This window comes from Purpureocillium lilacinum (assembly GCF_023168085.1).
Source record: "Purpureocillium lilacinum CBS 284.36 DNA, scaffold_2, whole genome shotgun sequence".
Taxonomy (NCBI): Eukaryota; Fungi; Ascomycota; class Sordariomycetes; order Hypocreales; family Ophiocordycipitaceae; genus Purpureocillium; species Purpureocillium lilacinum.
The window spans coordinates 844247-863968 of record NW_027072112.1 but is presented as its reverse complement, the minus strand read 5'-3'; the positions used below and the strand labels follow the sequence as shown (position 1 = coordinate 863968).

The window sequence follows — 19722 nt, the reverse complement described above, 5'->3', positions numbered from 1 at the left end:
TACGAGCTGGGGGTTGATGAGAGGGTATGAGGGAGAGACAGAATATATCGCCTGTGAAGACGAGATTGTCCGCCATCACAAGTGCAATTCCAGTGAGACCATGAGGCACTTGGTGTCGACCTGGGCGCATTACGAGCGCAGGCGACAGAAGATATTTTCTGTAGTACATAATACCCTGTGCTTCGAAGTTCGTACAGCCCAGTCCGTCCTGATACGGTCCCTGGATTCAGGAGCTGCGCGTCTCGGACTGTGAGACACGCAGCCACCCATGAGGGATATGAAATACGGGAAGCCATGTGGTGGGTGGCACGACTGCGAGTGAATCGTGACGCACGACGGCGGCCCTGCCAAGACAAGTCTTGTACAGCACGGTGCGGTGCAGCGAGCCCCGCGGCCCCGTTATCTGATGGGTGGACTGACGATGATGATATGATGCTTACCAAGTACAAATAGAGTGCGGCGACGACCCTGCACGTGGAAATAGCCTCGGAGACGCACAACTCAACTCAATGCCAACAGCGGTGTTGGCGGTTCGTATCGAGCTTGTTGGACGGCGCGCTCTGGGAAGAAGTCGCGGACATCTCCACCCCTGCCCGTAGGAACGAGGGGCCGCCAGCGATTGCACCGCCCGAGCTGATGATGGCGCCAACTCGCAAAAGCTAGGTCCAGCGAGGGCGGCGCGAGGCTTCTGGGCCGGCTGGCTGAGGAGCTGGATGCGGGCAGCGTTGGTTGTTGGTTTGTCCGCGGGGGGCTTTTGGATGCTCAGCGCCTGGCGACTCCCGAGAACCTTGATGGCCAGCCCACCTTGCCGCTTCCGGCGGCCCGTTTGGGCGCCCCAGGTCCTTTGGGGGGTGGGCGCCTGCGCCCGCGGCCAATGGGCGCCGCGATGATCCAACCTTTTTTTTCGCGCTGCTTGTTTGCTTGCCCTGATAACGTCGGATGGATTGGATATTTGTCTCTGGTATTTTTAAGCCCCAGGTGGGCGGGCGAGCGAGCGAGCGAGCGAGCGAGGCGTCGCACGTTGCACAACCGTACTCCAGGAGATCCAGTTCAGAGCAAAGTATACTTCCGAATTCTCATCACTCCAATGGGGCCGAGCTGGTTTCAAGGGCCGTGCGCCCTCCTCAGCTCTTACCTACCAGCCTGCCGTGTCGTGTCAGACCGCAGCCGCATGCGGCCCCTCGGCGGCGGCGGCCGTGCTCGAGCCTCATCGGCGCAGAGAGGTGGGCAGAGAAGCAGAGAGCAGCGAGCGCTGACGCCGTGCCCGCGCATGTCGTGCGACGGACGGACCGAGACAACTGAACCCTTGGCTGTGGATGGTGACCTCTCACACTACGTACGTGCCAGGTACTGTGCCTCTGCACACCACGATGGAACCGCAGATAACGCGCTGCTGCTAAACAGGGCCGGGCCCGCCTCGTCATTAGCTCGGGCCCATGTTGGTGGTGGTGGTGGTAGCCTTTTTCCCGAGCAGTGCAGTAATCGTGCGTGCGTGAGCTCGTCAGTGAGAGTGAGAGCGAGAGCCTGAGAGGGCGGGAGGTCTGCCCTCCGTCGTCCTGTCCATCAAGGTTCTCGCGGGCCGTTTGCGGGGGCCGCCAGTCGCCAGTCGGGACGTCCGTCGAAATCGCAAATCCACCACCGCCCGCCCGCCGCCCGCCGGCGATGCGCTGCTGGTCTTTGCACCCCATGCTGCTGCGTGCAGGCGTGCTCCTGCCCGTTCCCACCTCGTCCCATCTTGTCCTGTCCTGAAATTCTCTTTCCTCACCCCCCCGGTTGGCATCATCGATCCTCGAGCTCCCCCCCGTCTCGGCCTCTTTCTCTCTCCTCACCCCTCGGCTGCAACCCTCCTGCTTGGTTCGTACATTGCCGTGCAGCTGTCATCCCTAGCGGCGTCACAAAAAATTTACGCGACCATACGAAGCATTGTCCAGGCGCTTTTATCGATTCTGTGCCCCCCTCTCACAGACTCACACCCCCTGGTTCGGTCCCTTGCCCTGGGGTTTTGTACGACGGGGAAGCCTTTGGCCCAGATCATTGTATCACCGCCGCCGCGTCTCGGGCGTCACACCACTCAGAGCCGCCGGCCGCCCTCACAGTCCACTCGGCGCTCCGTTCACTGGTCCCTTTGCGTCCTCCAAGTCGTCTTGGGCCGGCTTCATCAGGGTGTCATCAGACGTTGGGCCAGGATTCTTCATCGTCAGGTCCTTGATATCGCGCCCCTGGCCTCTCCCGTCATCGGCCAAGCCATTGGATCTCTTGGCCTCGAGGAACCGCGCCGCTGCATCTCTCGGCATCTCACATCCGGCCACTCCAGCGTGCTTTCCTGAAAGCTGCCTAGAGGCCAAGTCGGGACCCCAGCTTCCTGCATCTCCTCGTAGCGGAAGCGCGCCTAGTGGACCGGACGACAAGACGACCTGGCCATCAAGGTTGCCCAGCCCGTCACGTTATTCACCACCATTTCGTACCTTCGGGTATAGTCACCCGCCACATCCCCGAGGCTGTTGGCTGCTTCCTGTGTTATATAGCTGGTTTGCGCGCCGCTTCAGCTCAAAAACGCCAACGCCCTTTGTCACATCCATCCCCGGGAAGCCGCCTTCAAGGACGTGAGCTTTGGTCCAGGACCCGACGACAGCGTTGTTTGGAGGCTCATCGCCAGTGACGCGCGCTGAAACCCCTTCTCGGTACCCCCGTGCAGCCCAACACTCGCTCCCCCAGACGTCGCCATGGCCGACGAGGATCCCCAAAGCTGCGATGGCGAGGCCGTCGATCTCGGGCGCCAAGGACTGCGCATTGGTGCCATCTTCATCATTCTCGTCGCCTCCATCTTCGGCGCGCTCGCCCCCGTCCTGCTGCAGCGCCAGACCAAGATGCACGTACCCAAATTTACCTTTTTTATCTGCAAATACGTTGGTACGGGCGTCATCATTGCCACTGCCTGGATGCATCTCCTCGACCCGGCCATCGACCAGCTTGGCGATCCCTGTGTCACGGAGCGCTGGCTGGGCGACTACCCCTGGGCCCTCGTCATTGGCCTGATGACCGTCATGGTCATGTTCTTTGTCGAGCTGTTGGCGTCTCACTACAGCAACGAGGACGATCACTCCCATGGTGGCGGCTCCGACTCAGAGACGGACCCGACCAACGAGATTCTGGCTCTGAAGAAGCCTGCCAAGAACTCGGTCCCTCAGACGCAGCCTTGTCCTCACGTCGACGACATTGAGACTGGTCGCGGCACCACCATCCCGGGGCCCCCTGACGACGTGAGCTACCCTCCGGGCGGTGAGGACCACATGGCGCACCGCCACGAGCACAAGGACGGCGACACGGGCGGCATCGTTGGCCAGCTCACGGCCATCTTTATTCTCGAGTTCGGCGTCGTCTTCCACAGCATCTTCATCGGCCTCACCCTCGGCACGACAGGCACCGACGAACTCGTCATCCTGCTCATCGTCCTCGTCTTTCACCAGATGTTTGAGGGTCTCGGTCTGGGCTCTCGGCTCGCCGTCGCGCCCTGGCCCAAGAACAGGCAATGGGTGCCTTACGTGCTCGCGCTGGGGTTCGCCATCTCGACGCCCGTCGGTATTGCCGCCGGCATCGGCGCAAAGCCTAATAATGCGGCCACGCAGAAGCTGGTCAACGGCATCTTCGACTCTATCAGCGCGGGCATCCTCATGTACACGGGCCTGGTGGAGCTGCTAGCCCACGAGTTCATGTTCAACCCGCACATGCGCCGCTCGCCGCTCAAGATCCAGTTGTTTGCCTTTGGCTGCGTGGCGTTTGGCGTGGCGGTCATGTCGCTGCTGGCCAAGTGGGCGTAGAGGATTGGAATGAAACGACTGAAAAAGCGATTTGAAATGGCTGCACGTTATGGTGTCTTGACTGGATACTCATACCCGGCGTCTGTACTTGATTGAATACTCTCGACATAGAGCGCCAGAGCGCATCATGCTTAATATGAATTCACTAAGCAACGAGTCATCCGTCTGTCGCAAGAGGAGATGCCATGTCCTAGAAGTGTGGCTGCACCGCGAGTGATGCTGTAATCTGTGCGTGAGATGTCCTGTTCGAGTCGCGAGAGGTGAAATGACGTGGCAGATTGCAGTCAGGATGTGCTGTTCGGGCCCCGGTTCACGGCACACCCGTGAGGCTTTCCGGAAGGCGTCGCCAAACCGGAGAGCCGCTGGTGGAACTCCTCGGCCCCACTCGGCCGCACAGTGCCATAACCCTCTGTGCGGTGCGATACACTGTCCCGGCGGAGAGTCTTAGTCAGCGCACAAACCTCGCTGCATTTGCAGGCCCACACTCTTAGGGCCAAAAACCCTAGTGCGAAAAGTTGACCACCTCCACCCAGCCAGATTCACGACCGCACCCCAAGTCCCATCCTGTCCGTCCTCACGCCTCGACAAGTCCTCTTCAACGCACATCCTCACCCAACTCCCCTTCACCCCCAAAACCACCTTCAAAATGGCCGGCGGAATCACCGTGCGCGACGTCGATGTAGGTCCTCCCTGAACGCAAGACTTCCTAAAAGGCAGCCGGGGATGCGTTTCGCTCCCCGGCTGGCCGGGCAGAAAAATATCATCCCACACATCTCCCATATCGCGACCGACGAAAAAATCGAGTCCTCGACGACTTGGCGAATCTTCCCCATGCGGACAATGGGCTTCCACGACTGCGGCGAATGGAGGGGTTTGCGGCGCTCCCAGGCTGCGACGGCTAAACGCACTCGATAATGCGGTCTTAATCGCTGCGCTTGACGGCCCCTCTAGTCGAGACGTCGGCGCAGCGCAGCACGACGTGGCGCGACACCACGCAGCCGGGCCGCCGCCGACCCCCTCCAGGAGCTGACCAGACGCTGGACTGGCACCGAAACAATTGGGATCGATGAGCAGGCGCGAGGGAGTCGCAAGACTTCTGAAGACGGAATTTGCTAATGGGTTTTGGTTTCGCCAGGCGCAAAAGTTCATCAACGCCTATGCTGCGTTCCTGAAGCGTCAGGGCAAGCTGCCCATCCCTGGTACGTTTGCCTCTAATCTCTCTGCTACTCTGGTGGCCGCGTCTTGTCAATTGTTTGCTTGATGTGCTGACGTCCGCCACCACTGCAGGTTGGGTCGACACCGTCAAGACCGGCCCCGCCAAGGAGCTCCCCCCCCAGGACATTGACTGGTTCTACGTCCGCGCCGCGTCCGTCGCTCGCCACGTCTACCTCCGCAAGACCGTCGGTGTCGGCCGCCTCCGCAAGGTCCACGGCTCCGCCAAGAACCGCGGCAGCCGGCCCTCCAAGCATGTCGACGCCTCCGGCTCCGTCGACCGCAAGGTCATGCAGGCGCTCGAGAAGATTGGCGTCCTGGAGCAGGACGAGGAGAAGGGCGGCCGCCGCATCACCCAGGCTGGCCAGCGTGATCTGGACCGTATCGCCCAGACCACGGCCGAGGCCGAGGAGGAGGAGGAGGACGACGAGTAAGCGCGCGCCTTGTGCGTGGCTTTTCGTTTTTCCAGACGACGATGATGAGGAGGGGTGGCTACAAAAAGAGCGGAGCAAACCAAGTCTTTTGGGACGGCATGAAACGGGCGTACGGTCTAGATTTTCTGTGATGTATGAATGAGATTCCCACTGGGTCATTCGGTTCACTTGGGCCCGTCCGCCAATTCTTCTGTCATTGGTCGTGCAAGAAGTGACGTCCGTCGTGATTGATGAAGTCGTAATCGTGCTGCAGCACCTGCTATGGTGAACGCCGACTCGATTCGCCTGGCATTTCGCCCAACCGGCACGTGGTGTCAGAGCCCTGGGCTTCGAACTTGGTGGCTCAACATCATCACCACGGTGCTCGGACAGCTGGCCACCATCCTCACAGCTGGCGATCATATCGCACATTTATCTCCTCAATACAGCGTGCCCTCCCACTCTGGGGTTCTTGAACCCTTCATCCCACGCTTCGGTACCCTCGGCGGTGTCATGGAGGTCGCCGCCTGACATCCCGGTGCGAGCCAGGTGCTTCATTGCAGCACATGCGCAGCCACCGTACCATCTACCTAACTACTGTCTTGAGTCCAGAGTCTTCCCGCTCGCTGCCCACGACCTGTGTTCTCCGAAAGTCATCACCCCGGCGCGCGGCTCGGGGCACCAAAGCACCAACGACGCAACCTCCAGCCTCTTGCTCCATGGGGTACAAACTTGACCTGAAGCATCAACAACAGTTCACGAGCACGAGCGACTTGCCCTCTGATCTCCATCTTCTTCGCTAAAGGCCCGGGATTCACCGTGCTCTATCTGCATGCTGCAGCCCTGTCCTCTGTTGGGAGGCTAGAACGGCGTCGGAGTTCAGCGTGCTGTGCTGCACCGGCGCTGCGACTCGCCCGTTTCCGAATCGGGCAAGTACACCAACGTTGCACCAAATCCTCCACGACACCACCATGGCATCATCCTCCGGCCTCCGCGTCTTTTACTACAACACACCGCCGAACGCTCGCATCCCGACCCCCATCAACACCACTAGCACGACTAGCACTAGCAGCCCCAACACTAACCCCAACATCACCGACACCGACATCACCGACACCGATACCGACAGAGACAACGATGGAGGAGACGATACGCCCAGCAGCAGTTTCACGCGGCGACCACAACCTATCCCCCCGCCTCTCGCCCACCTCCCGACCTTTGACTCGCGATTCAGATCAACCGAGCCGCAGTTTTACTTTTACCACGTTGTGGATACGCGAGACGCGAGTCTGCGCGTGCATGTCCTGGGCCCGGGGCTGAGCTTCACGTTTACGCACGAGAGGGCGAGGAGGCACCTCAGCGCGGGACGCATCGCGCAGGGCCTGCACCGCAAGACGACGGGGTTCTTGGCCCTGGTGCGGACATGTGGTGGCGACACCAGCAGCGGCAGCAGCGGCGGCCGTGATGACATCGGCAACAGTAACGGTGGTTCTCCAGAGCATCAGCAGCAGCAACGCACGGTGCTGGTCTGGGCAGAGAGCGGGCACGGCGCCGGCCGGACAGGCGACATGCTGGACCCCACGCCGGGTGCACTGCCCAACGGGAGGTGGACACGCCGGGCGGTGGCGCTCGCCGCGCTGCTCGGCCTGCGGACGGAACGGCCGTTTGACACGATGGGGCTGCGGGAGGGACAGCTGGACGAGCGAGCGCGGGAGCGCCTCAGGGGGGTGTTCCTCGCGTCGCATGTCGAGGTCAAGCTCGCGACGCATGGGGTGTACGCGCTGCTGCATGTATTTGGGCTGTACCGGGAGTCATCACCATTACCGTCGCGGCGTCGACATCAACGCGACAGTGGGAGCAGCAGCGGCAGCAACAATACCATCCGTAATGTTAGTGCCAACAAACGGCCTGGCCCTGAGCCCCCTCGGCATCGGGGTGCTGACACGGGGTGCGAGGCAAGTCGCAGTCTCGATCTCGCTACGCTGGCGCGCCTGCGCGAGGTGCGCTGGGACGACGGCTCGCGGCCGAGGCTGGAGGTGTACTTTTCGAGGCGGAATTGTGTTCCGTGCGGGGCGTTTGTGAAGAGGCTGAGCGAGGTTACGGGCGTGAGGATCGATCTGATCTGGCGGGAGAGATTGACACACGTGGTGTATGAGACGAGGGCTGGTGGTGGTGGCGGCGGCGGCAGCGGCGGCGGTCTCGTCCGGGAGCCGAACCCAGCAGCGTCGAGGACGGCTGCACTTCAGGGTGTTGGAGGAAGCATGGGGAACCTTGAAGACGTCCTGATGAGAGACAGCCAGAACGGAGGTGGCATTGCTAGCGCCCAGAGACAGCAGCAGCCAGACGACGTGCAGATGCTCGACGTGGTGGACCTTACTGGGGCGGCGTCGCGGTGCTGTATCGACCTTACGGGGGAGCCGCAGACGACAGAAGCGCCAGTATGTGACCTCACGAGCGAGGGAACAGCCTCGGGTGTGGAGAAAGATGGTTGCACAGACGACAACAACGCCGCCGGGCGGAGGGGCATAGACGAGGACACGCGCGCGGCGTACATGGCCGCGTACCTCGACGGGCTCGCCTACTGCGTGGGCCAACTCCCCCGGACGACGACGACGACGTCTATCTCTCCTCATGGACACATGGCTGATGCAACCTCGAGGCAGGGCGAAGCATCAGCAGCACAGGGGGAAGAAGCCTGGCGTGCGGTGCGCACGGCGATAGTCGACTTTGCGAAGCGCATGCTTCTTCTCCGGCGCGCGGACCGCCCTTTCGACACGGGACGGCCCAGAGACGGCAAGGACGGAACGAACATATCTGATGCGCAGGACCCGTCGAACGGAAAGACTACGCCACATGACAGACGTGCGGCCCGCGCGCAGATGAGGATGAGGGAGGTAAACAAGCCGCTGCCTGCGACGCCCGAGACGCGGCCCCCGGCGTGGATGATGGACGTCGACGGCGAGGAGGACATTTGGGAGATGGACGAGATGGCGAGCCCGACGGTTGCCAGGAGGGAGGCGGGTGCCTGTCATGGCCCGAAGGGCGCAAACGGAGTGGAGGGTACGAGGAGCGGCGGCATGCATGGCAGAAGCCGTGCTCGTACGCTTGGCGATGCGCTGGGAGGAGACCGAGGCACAAGGGCTGGGTCCGGAGGACAGGGACGGGAGCGGGCGTGGGAGGGGAGCACGCGCGGAGATGCCTGTCGAGGGTGAATGCGCTGAGAAGACTTAGGATTGATCAATGCTGGTGCATGTAAATGCCATTCCTGCACGTTGCGTGTTCTTCCCGCGGTTCCTTCTCGCGCACGTGGAATATACCGATGCGCGACATGAGAGTACCGTGGGTTCACCATGTTGTAGTTGTCGTCAGCTCCATGTCTTGTTGCCCTGGGTGTTTTGCTTGACCTACTTCGCCAAGCATCACTCTGAACACACGAGTTGATGCCCAATGCAGTGAATATGACCCTGGCTACCCTGCTATGCGTCGCTTATGTCTCTACACTTAAAGTGATGATGCTCACGCAACGCCCGTCCAATGCACACCATCCGCCCCGCGACTCCTCCTCCTCACATACACCCTCTTCGCCCACTTCCACGTCTCCGCGCCCAGCATAAACACCACCACCGCAACAAACACCACCGCCCACTCCCAGCTAATGCCCGTGTGCATAAACACAACATGGTCAATGACGGGAATGTACAGCGTCCCGAACACGACGAAGAAGACGACGGTGACGGAGAAGAAGAGGAAGCGGTTGCCCCAGAGGTGCATGCCCCAGGCGCGGAACCCGCGCGGCATGTAGAAGAGCGAGCGCCGCGCGTCGATGAGCTCCCACGCGAAGAGCAGGAAGATCCACGTCATGGTCGTGTAGCAGGTGGCGCGCGCGCGGAACACGTCGTTGCACGCCGCCGAGTACTCGTTGTTGCAGTTGGCGCCGAGGTTGCCGTCGTCGAAGCCGAATATCACGACGGTGAAGGACCCGATGGTGCAGCACGCCATGAGGATGCCGTAGGCGACCATGTCGAGCAGGAACTCGGGGCTGAAGACGCCGTATTTGAGCTATAGTCGACGTTAGCGACTGGCCGTGTGGTGAAGATAGTGGGAGGGAGGGGGCTGAGGGGCTGTATTTGCGTCTGCATACTTACATCGTGGGGTGGACGGTTGAGGATGTCGGGCACCGCCTTTTCGAACCCGAGGCCCGTCTCGCAAAACGCTCCCGTGCCCATGAGCATCCAGAGGATTTCCACCGGCGTCAGTAAGAAGACGGACACCCCCGAATCGTCTTTAAAGGCCAGCCCCGTGAGCAGCGCCACGACGAACCCAATATTCGCGGCGAGAACATGCAGGATGAACTTTTGGATGTTATCAAAGATGCGGCGCCCTTCCTCGACCGCGTTGAGAATCGACGCAAAGTTGTCGTCGGTTAGGATAATGTCCGACGACTCCTTGGCCACGTCCGAGCCCGTCCCCATCGCGATACCTATATCCGCGCGCTTGAGACTCGGGCTGTCGTTGACGCCATCGCCCGTCATGGCGACGTACCTGTCCCGTCTATGCAGCGCCTCGATCATCCGGACTTTTGTGCTCGGCGCACAGCGCGCCACGACGAGGGGCAGCTGCGGCAGCGCGTCGATCTGCTCGTCCGACAGCGCGTCGAACTGGTGCGCCGTCATCATCATCGAGGCGACCACGTCGGCCGGCAGCAGGCGCATCTTGTCTGGCGGCGGGAGGATGTTGACCTCGGCGGCGATGGCGCGCGCCGTTTGCGGGTGGTCGCCCGTCAGCATGTGGACGATGATGCCGGCCCCTTGGCAGGCGCGGACGCTGGGCAGGGACTCGGGCCGCGGCGGGTCGTAGATGCCGATGAGGCCGCGGAAGATGAGGTTTTTCTCGAATGAGTCTCGACTGGGGGCGGTGCCGTGCGCAAAGTCGGACTCGGCGATGGGTCGATCGCATGGTTTATGAGCTAGGGCGAGGACTCGCAGTCCCTGGCTTGCCAGAGCCTCCATGTTGGTGACGATGTCCGTCTTCATATTTTCCGTCAAGACATCGATGCTGTCGCCTTGGGCAATACGGTCGCAGCTATCCAATACGCGCTCCACAGCTCCCTATGACACGAGTTAGCAAGGCGGCAAGGCGATGGCTGGCGCCGTCCCCCAGATGCTCACCTTTGTAAAGATGTGCGCCTCCTGCGAATGCGCGTCCTGAAATAGGGCAGACATCTTCTTCACATCCGAATCAAACGGAAACTCGGCAATGTGACTCCATTTCGCCTCAGGGCCCTCGGAGAGCTCCATGCGGTTCCATCCAAACCGAGCGGCAAACACCTCAATCGCGATTTCTGTCGGAGCACCCCGGGCCTTCCACGTGGCGCCCGTCTTCTCAGACTCGTTTGCTGTTTCGTCGACCCGCTCGAGCGTGGCCAAGTTGGCGAGTGAGGCAACATTGAGATACCATTGCAGCGCGGATTTCGCACCCGGTTCATCGAGTGGAGAGATGGACTGCATCGTTCCGCTTCCCTTTTCTTCCGCATCGATATCCTTGGGCTGCTTGTCTTGAAGCGACACACTGCCGACGGTCGGGTTATACACCTCGTTGCCCGTGTCAATAGAATACGTTCCATGGCCGGGCAACCAGGCTTTTCTGACAGCCATTTGGCCTTGCGTGATGGTGCCAGTCTTGTCGGAGCAGATGTTGGTCACACCACCCAGCGCCTCTAGGCTCTGCAGGTTCCGCATGATGACATTTCTCTCGACCATCTTCTTCGTCCCGGCGGCCATGGTCACCGTCAGGACAAGCAGCAGCGACACGGGAATCGTGCCGATGGCAGTAGTGACGGCATAGAGGATGACATCCTGGCGCGTGTCGAACTTGTTGGCCCCCAAAACGACGATGGCGCAAATTATGGCAAAGGCAAAGAGCCAGAGAAACAGCTGGGCGAGCTTGCGCTGCAGAGGCGTCCCGTGTGTAAGGCCGAGGAACTCTCCGAGCCATTTGACAATGGCCCTGAAAAAGCGCTTGACGTAGGTGAACGGCGTCTTGCTCTCTTCGACAATGTCCTTTTCGTCGCGGCCGCCGTGCAGCGCACTCGCAATGAGGCCAATCTCGGTGAACATGCCTGTCGCAAACACCACGCCGCGGCCTCGGCCCTTGGTGATTATCGTGGAGCTATACACGACGTTGAGGCGGTCACCGGGGCCGGTGTCGTCGTCGAACACCAGCGCTGGGTTCTTGGCGATAGGCGCCGACTCGCCCGTGAGGAGCGCCTCGTCGGCCTCGAGGTTGACGGCCTCGAGGAGTCGAATGTCGGCGGGCACCGAGTCGCCCGTGTTGAGGTCGACAATGTCGCCGGGAACGACTTCGGCGGTCTGGATCTTGATGGTGTCGCCTTCGCGATACACATTGCATGTCGGGGATCCGAGGGTGCGGAGCGAGTCGATCGTTTTCTCGGCGTGCAGGCTCTGGAAGAAGCCGATGAAGATGTTGAAGAGGATGATGCCGGCGAGGATGCCACCCTCGATCCAGGCCTTGATGCCGAAGCTGGCAGCGAGAGCCAAGAGCAGGACCTGTTGCGGGCTCGGTCAGAGACTCTTCGCTCAGGTGACTTGGGCGGAGGAAGCAGCAAAGAGAGGATGAACTCACCAGGGTCATGGCGTTGAATATCTGCTCCAGGAAGATGGCCCATGGCTGGACACCCTTTTTCCTCTCCAGCTCGTTCTTGCCCATCTCGGCGAGCCGCCGGGTGGCATCGTCGGCCGTGAGGCCCCGCGCGGAATCAGACTGCAGCTCCTGCAGCACTTGATCACCGGAAAGGCTATGAGCCGGCCGAGAAAGCGGCTTGTTGGACTGGCCCGAGATGTGGCCCTCCACCACGCTCGTGGGCTGCGTGCTTGTTGTTGCCTCCATGGCTGTTTGTGTGGCGAGGCGTAGACTGAGCCATCAATGAGAGAATGCGTCGAGAGTCGCTCGAGGAAGCAGGCGCGAAATGAGGGGTCGAAGCAGGGACACAAGCAAGCAGCAATGCCATGGACTTCACGAGGCACAAAGAGTCAAGACTGTGTGAGGTGGCCACGACAGCGGATAAATAAATAGCTGTCATGTAAACCCAAAGTTTGCCAAGATTCCGCCCGTCAGTTGGTTCACCAAAAGCCGTGTTACTCAGTTTGCGGCGGTCCCCCGGCTAGCGCAACATGTGCAGCTTAGATGCCGTTTTGGGAAATGCCATCAGCCTTTGTGTGGCCGTACGGCGTCAATGGGGCCTCCCCGCACGCTGCTCTCGACAATTTGTCGGCGCCGGGCTTAGTTGCGGGCGCTGCTTGCTTCTCCGGGTCCGTTGCTGGAAAGAGGAGCGCCGCCCGCCGTCGACAACTAACCGGGGACCCTCGACAACTAGCCGGAGGGGCCGTGGTGGCGGAGGGCGGGCATGCGGGCGCCAGAGCAGCCCCAAGGCCCGAAGCCCAGACGACAGGCGTTTGTTTCGGTGGGCCTTCGGTGGCCGCCGACACCGAGTGCCGTTGGGCTAAACCTTGTGGGGAAGCCAAGAGGCATGTCGCGGCGCAGTGCCGTGTCTCGGAGGCGACTTATTGTCGTGACGAGGAATGCCAGAGGGTAAATAATATCGTAGAAAGAGCCCACAGCGAATTTTCTTCAATGGAAAGTCTTGGCTCAAGATGCCTTCCTTTTCCAGCTCCATAGCGCAAGGTACCGTAATTTTCGGCAGGTTGCTTGGCTTCCGTTCTTGTTGCGCCAGGCATCGAGTTGCCACGTTCAGTTGGCTGGCCGTGGCTAACCTGCGAAGCGGCACTCTACCCAGCTTTGTCATTACCAAGCCAGATATGTCCGCTGAAGACGTGTAGTGGTAATATGTCTTCACGAAGTCTGGAAACTGCGCTTGGAGGACGAGGGGATCAGCTGCATCGAGAGCTCATTCATTGGTCTGCCTCCACTAATACCATGTAACAGATCCCAGTCGCGGAAAAAAGGCCGTTCAAAATAATATAAATTACACAGTTGCTCACTGGTAAAGATTTACGGCGGGATCACAGGCACATCGGGTCACATGATCTCGTCACGCACAACATCACCCTTGGGTCGGGGACAAGTGGCAGTTCCTCATCAGAGAGGTGTTTATTGATGAATTAGTGATGCTGAAAGAGAGGGTGTTGCTGAGCAAAAGTTTAAGAAAGCATGACGATGTAGGAAGTGACAGAGTGCCAGTCCTTCGATGACCAGCGTTCAAACTTTGAGCATGTCGCGGTTCTGAAACAGTGCTTGCCGTTTTGCTTTCGAAAGTCGGGAAAAGACTAGCCTTGAAGCTGTAAGAAATGAACCCATTCAAGAGAACTCAATCCCACTTACCCAAGCATGTTCATTCCACCGACACAGAAGCGCGAGCCTCCACTTAACCACATGGGCCCTGACGTCTGGCGCAACTGCCACGATAGCCATAGTGGCTGCAGCCGCCACGAGAGTTGCATTCGTAGACGTGGTCTGCAATCCAATCGCCTCGGACCTCGGCACAATACCCGCAGTACTGTCCCTGATGAGCGCCGACGCAGTAGCAGGCTCGGGCTTCGAGAGTTCCAGGCTCAGCCTCGGGCATGGCGACGGCTGCGCCAAAGCTACCGAGGAGAACAGCCCAGCCCACGGTATGGAGGAAGTGCATCTTCAAAGGCAAGTGCAGAACTTTTGAGATGTTTTCAGAGTGTCAAAGCTGTCGTGACTGATTGACGACCAGAGTCGATCAATGCGGGCATAGCACGTCCTTTTATAGCCAATACTGCACGAGTCCACTCGGAAACCCCAGTGCCAACCCCTATGGTGGACACACACCAAGCAAGTCAGCGAATGACTACACAATACAACCAGCCTCTTGAAAATATTCGTCTTTGCTATAAGCAAACGCGTGAGTGAAGTTGAAGTCCCTTGGCCGATTAACACTGGCCGACTCTCATGGTCAACACGCGCAGTTACCCCGCCTCCAAGTTGTATCAGTAACGTCTGAGCCAACCGCGATTGCATTTGACGTCTTGAAAAGGACTTTCGCCGAGCCAGAAGTGCAACGGATCGTATTCTCGTGTCCGTGAGAAACGGCCGGATGCAACGTCAGATGCAAGGAGAGCGGGCGACGACCCGACAACGTGCATAGCATGCCCATGCCCACAGCGGGACAACGGCTGATGGTTGGAACTAATGGAGCTCACGACTATAGTATTCTGAAGAATATTTCTCCCTGTAAGCTCCATGAGACTGAGAGCTGTGTTGACATAGCTGTGGAGTGATAGGACAACGCCTCGGATGGTAGCAACTTACCCCATTTACGCGGTTGTCGGGCCTGGGGTCTAACACGCCTCTACGCTTCATCTGCAGTATAGAAAGATGCATGAATCCCTTTTCGGGACCCACCCATATGCTATACACGTAAACTCCGCATCCCAGGGTCGCATTCGATCGGTCTCGACCGCGACTCAACGATGCAGAACGTCTTCACTCCAGTCTCCTCAAATTCACCAGCTGACATTAATCAGCCGGCTTCTCGTCTCTCATTCACAACATTGGAGATCTCCGCGGAGCGGCTGGACCTGTTTTCGAGTCATCACCATGCTTCTTGAAGAGCGACCGTTCATGTTCACTTTGGCTTCTGTGATGCATGCTCGGAAGCGTTTACGATTGGGGAACCGGCGGACCGCGACGATTCGGTCATGTTTCCATGAGTCTAAATAAGCTGGGGCGTCGTTATTCACACATGCAGCGTGGCCTGATTGGATGGGCAGCATTTACCTTTGAGCTTGTATTTCGGACAAAGCTCGCACCATCGGCGTTGGCACGGTATACCTTTGGATGATCATTCGACGGAAGTAAAGCCAAGGCAATGGAGGAGGCTGCCTGGGTTCTTGCAAAGGACAAGACCTGTAGCGATAAAATACTTGTAGAGATCGTAGGTTACTAACACTGAAAGGAGGGAAATGGATTTGCGGCTTGGTTGACATTCGTTTCTTGACGATCGGTGGACATATCGCAGACAGCTTGACTTGGTGCATGTGCTACGTTGCGCCGGGCGCCAAGCGACCATCAATTGATGCAATACAAGAGGTGTGATCTAGAAGACAATAGGAGGTCGCCGAAAATGTACGGAATATAATCGCCATTAGTAGTGCGACAAAAGCAGCAATGCGCCGCGTTTCGGATGAGCGGTTTGGTGAGATTTATTTTCGTTTCGGTGTCCTCCATAAGTACGAATGTAGCGTCGGAGCCTCGGCACTGGGCATCATCTACTAACGTTAGTGTGTGAAATGGGACATGTCGTGCTGGGACCCGAAGAATCGGCGCAACATGAAACCACGTGGGCATATGACACATGTCGATCGATGAAACTCTTTGCCGGCGCAGCTCTGGTCCCTCAGATACAGTGGTGAACCGGTCGCAGCCAAGTGCCGAGGCTTTCTGGGGTTGGACTGACAACGAGACTCCGAGAGATGCATGCATCTACTTGTAGATTCAGGCTGACAGGCGATTACGTTCCCCCCAAAAACGAGGAAGGGATTGGTCCTGAGAAGAGCAATAAATCGCTTCATGTCCTGCAATTGAAGGTCGACGACACCCCAACCGCGACGCTATCATTTGATGCTATGGAGAAGACATGAGTGACTAGAGGCAGGGTACGCCCCAACCGGTTAATAAAGACGCAGCCACCGGCTGATTGAGGGTGACGTGATGAGGGATGATCAAAGAAGCCAGGGCCAAGTTGTTCTGGACCATTCATTATGCCCTACAGCCTGGCATGCCCGAAAGGCGGTCATGGAGGTTTCGTGTAGATGCTCATGGATTCAATGTTGGGCCCCACGCGAGGTCGACCAAAGCGCAGAGGAGCGATCACTCCCCGCAATTAACACGTACCCGACATTGAGATGGAGCAAAATGCCGATTGATGCTCTTCGCTCATCGACAGATACCGAAGAACCGTGGGCTAAACCTTCACGCTCACTCACCTCTCGTTGTCGTTTGCGAACCTTGGGGGATCTGCGGCCCATAAAACCGAGACTGTCATTGGAGGGTTGGATGAGCACGATCATCTCGCACGACATTGCGACATTGGTGATAACGCTTCCGAGAGCAGCTAGCACCGCAACGCTGCTAGCACATGGCCTGGTTAAACTGCTGTGGCTGCCGCTGCGGTCAGGGATAGTATTGCGCAATGCCAGTGAAACATCTTGGCGGACTGACGTCGACGACGCGGTATGGCAATTGACCCTTTGTTGCCAGTCACGGGCTCTATATGATGGCTGCCTCTTCCCCCAGAGCTAGGTTGCCTGTGATGGCAAAGCTGGGAAAGGGTCCCAGTGCTATTACCTCGCCCCAGAAGCGCGGATAACCGACACAGGATGTCGAAGGAAACGAAAGAATCGCTGCCCAGCGAGCTCAGCGACCAGGCGGGATCTGTCGAGGCCGTCGAGGTCAACGAGAAGGCCCTGCTCCGGAAGCTCGATGCCAAGCTCCTCCCCGCCGTGGGAATCTTGTATCTGCTATCGTTTCTGGACCGTAGCAATGGTACCAAACACTTGGCTTCTCACGAGCCGCATCAGTACGGCTGACTTGTAGGATCGCAGTCGGCAACGCACGCATCGAGGGCATGGTGGACGACCTGCACATCAGTATGGCGAATTCCGCTCGCGAATCCACGTCCACGACCATGTTGACTGACACTTTGAAGCTGGCAACCAATACCTCACGGGCCTGACAGTCTACTTTATTGGCTATGTGCTCTTTGAGGTACTTCAGTATCGCCTCACTACCCAGATGTCTACGAGGCTCATACTTCTAGATTCCCTGCAACATCATCCTCAAGCGCACCAGCCCTCGACTATGGCTGCCCACTCTGACCATTGCTTGGGGAGTCGTCGCCACGCTGCTCGGCATCGTGCAGAACCTCGCCGGGTTCCTCGTCGGGCGATTCTTCCTCGGCGTCACCGAGAGCGGCCTGTTCCCTGGAGTGGTGTTTTACTTCTCCATGTGGTACAAGCGACGTGAACGCCAGTACCGCATTTCGCTCTTCTTCAGCGCAGCGTCGCTGGCCGGCGCTTTTGGTGGCATCCTCGCCTATGTGGGTTTAGCAGTACCTCCCAGCAGTCGCGCAATCTGACAAGTGGCAGGGCATTGGCAAGATGGCTGGCGTAGTCTGGGAGAATGGATGGCGCTGGATCTTCATTCTCGTAAGTGCAGAGACTACTGCCAATGTAGAGGCAACGCTGACGTCGAGACAGGAAGGCATAGCCACCGTGCTCGTGGCCGTTGCGGCCTACTGGTTCATCGAAAACTATCCCTCCACGGCCAAGTTCCTCACGACGCAGGAGCGGAGCTTCATCCACAGTCGTCTTGCCGCCGACAGCGACGCCCTACACGACGAGACCTTCACCTGGAGTGCAGTCCTCGACGCTGCGCGAGACCCCTCGTGCTGGTTGTATGGCCTCGGCTTCCACACCATGAGTCTGCCTCTCTACACGCTGTCGCTTTTCCTCCCCACCATCATCAAGAACCTCGGATACACCGCTGCCGTGGCGCAGCTGCTCACCATTCCTCCGTACGCACTCGCCTTCGTTACGACGTTGACAGTCGCCATCTACTCGGAGAAGCTGCATCGCCGCGCCGTCTTTATCGCGGGCTCCGCCGCCGTCGCTGCCATAGGCTACATCATCCTGCTTGCGAACACAAACCCGACAGCGCGACCAGGCGTATCATACCTGGGCACCTTCTTCGCCGCTGCGGGCATTTATCCCGCGACGGCGCTGGTACTCTCGTGGCCGGCAATTAACGTCTCGGGTCAGACGAAGCGCGCGACGGCGAACGCGATGCAGATCAGCATCGGCAACCTGGGTGCTGTCATGGGCACGCAGCTGTACCGAGCCAACGACGGACCGCGGTTCGTGGTAGGACACTCGATGGCGCTGGCATACCTTTTCGGGAACATTGTATTGGTGTTTTTTCTGGCTCGTAGGCTGAAGCGGCAGAATGAGCAGCGGGCAGCGATCGCGGAGGAGGTGAAGCATGTCGGCGAGGCGCCTGACTGGAAGGGCGATGTTGACCCCAGATGGCGGTTTGAGTATTGAGCCTGAAAAGAAGAAAAAACATAGTCGTTAGACGGAGATGGGTCGACATTGCTACGGCCACATCGCCCTGGGATCTAAGAGTCAACGGTGGCGACAATCGGGCAGGCTGCCGGTAGAGCATATCGACCAAGAAGACGAGTTACAGCATCTACATAGACGCAGCAAAGCAAACACTGCTCGCACGTCACGCGCATGCATCCGCATATGCTTAACACAAAACCATATTGAAACGATACTGAAGTAGCTTGTTTAGACCGAACCGTCCACCAAGACTCTCTACTGGGAAATGGTAATGTCGACGCTCTCCCCCAAAGTCTTGAACAATTCGAGCTCCGCCCCGATATCGTCGCCAATAAATTTGTCCCGGAACGCCAGCGGATGTTCTATGAGGCCACTCAGTCCGCCTCTCGCCAGGTCCCTAACCCATGGGATGCCACATGCCGTCCACGTGGCCCTTTCGGGCTTCCACCAATCCTTTGATAGGAACTCGCGATCAATTGTGGGAGTCATGATGGCCATGGCATCTGGCCACCCCCATTCTGGGGGAATAGAACGCGTGTCGGTAGTGTGGCCGATAGAAACCCCACACCGGGGGCAAAAAATCTTGCGGCGCCTTGAAGAGGAATCGTACAGGCTAACCGATAGCTTCTCCAGTTGCTCCTGATCGTCGAGGAGCGCCACGGCAGAAGCCCAATGCCTATCTCCGTCTAGCGGCAGGCCAGACTCGGCCTCTGCTCTGGTAACAATGGACAGTTCCACATGGGCCTTCTCGAAGGCAATCCCGAATGCCGCGAGCTGCCCAGTTGCCCCGCGACAGCTGTTGCAGTGGCATACCGTTGACATGGGAAGTCGGACATCCTCCGCGCTCTTCATGCCAGGCAGAAGGCCCGGTGCTGATGCACGCTCCTGGAAAGCCGGTACGGACACTCGGTAACGAACGGCCTTGCATTGGCATCCTCCATGCGCCGTAAAAGACTCGTTTGGGAAGACCATTGTGAGAGAGTGGGAGAAGCCGTGCCCTGATTGTCGGTTGCCTTGAATGCGAAGTCAGCCATCCGACTTATATGACAGTCGATCATCGCACGTTGACTGCAACTTGGTGCGGGCTAGTATGTGTAGGCTAATAGGGCGTACATACAAGGACTTACACCCATCCACCCAAGCGATTTGTTAGTC

The 19722-nt window shown here is 58.8% G+C and overlaps 6 protein-coding genes across 6 annotated transcripts; 4 read left to right on the top strand and 2 right to left on the bottom strand.

The window, feature by feature from the left end:
• Window positions 1-2723: 2723 nt before the first annotated feature.
• Window positions 2724-3818, top strand: PLICBS_002082 (uncharacterized protein; the record flags this gene model as incomplete). The annotated part of the gene is made up of 1 exon (XM_018321712.2): window positions 2724-3818. One exon carries the CDS (start codon window positions 2724-2726, stop codon window positions 3816-3818), a length of 1095 nt encoding a protein of 364 aa, XP_018179191.1.
• A 646-nt stretch (window positions 3819-4464) lies between these two features.
• On the top strand, window positions 4465-5464 carry PLICBS_002081 (40S ribosomal protein eS19; the record flags this gene model as incomplete). The annotated part of the gene is made up of 3 exons (XM_018321711.2): window positions 4465-4497; window positions 4954-5017; window positions 5106-5464. 3 exons carry the CDS (start codon window positions 4465-4467, stop codon window positions 5462-5464), a joined length of 456 nt encoding a protein of 151 aa, XP_018179190.2.
• Window positions 5465-6414: 950 nt separating this feature from the next.
• PLICBS_002080 (uncharacterized protein) lies at window positions 6415-8802 on the top strand (the record flags this gene model as incomplete). The annotated part of the gene is made up of 2 exons (XM_065599949.1): window positions 6415-8464; window positions 8777-8802. The coding sequence occupies 2 exons, from the start codon at window positions 6415-6417 to the stop codon at window positions 8800-8802; spliced, it is 2076 nt and encodes a 691-aa protein (XP_065456021.1).
• Window positions 8803-8959: 157 nt separating this feature from the next.
• Window positions 8960-12349, bottom strand: PLICBS_002079 (uncharacterized protein; the record flags this gene model as incomplete). Its single annotated transcript, XM_018321709.2, has 4 exons — window positions 8960-9502; window positions 9589-10551; window positions 10612-12009; window positions 12086-12349. The coding sequence occupies 4 exons, from the start codon at window positions 12347-12349 to the stop codon at window positions 8960-8962; spliced, it is 3168 nt and encodes a 1055-aa protein (XP_018179188.2).
• Window positions 12350-16824: 4475 nt separating this feature from the next.
• On the top strand, window positions 16825-18546 carry PLICBS_002078 (uncharacterized protein; the record flags this gene model as incomplete). The annotated part of the gene is made up of 6 exons (XM_018321708.2): window positions 16825-16990; window positions 17050-17094; window positions 17154-17212; window positions 17265-17543; window positions 17593-17652; window positions 17704-18546. 6 exons carry the CDS (start codon window positions 16825-16827, stop codon window positions 18544-18546), a joined length of 1452 nt encoding a protein of 483 aa, XP_018179187.2.
• Window positions 18547-18822: 276 nt separating this feature from the next.
• On the bottom strand, window positions 18823-19065 carry PLICBS_002077 (uncharacterized protein; the record flags this gene model as incomplete). Its single annotated transcript, XM_018321707.2, has 1 exon — window positions 18823-19065. The coding sequence occupies one exon, from the start codon at window positions 19063-19065 to the stop codon at window positions 18823-18825; it is 243 nt and encodes an 80-aa protein (XP_018179186.2).
• Between the last annotated feature and the right edge of the window lie 657 nt (window positions 19066-19722).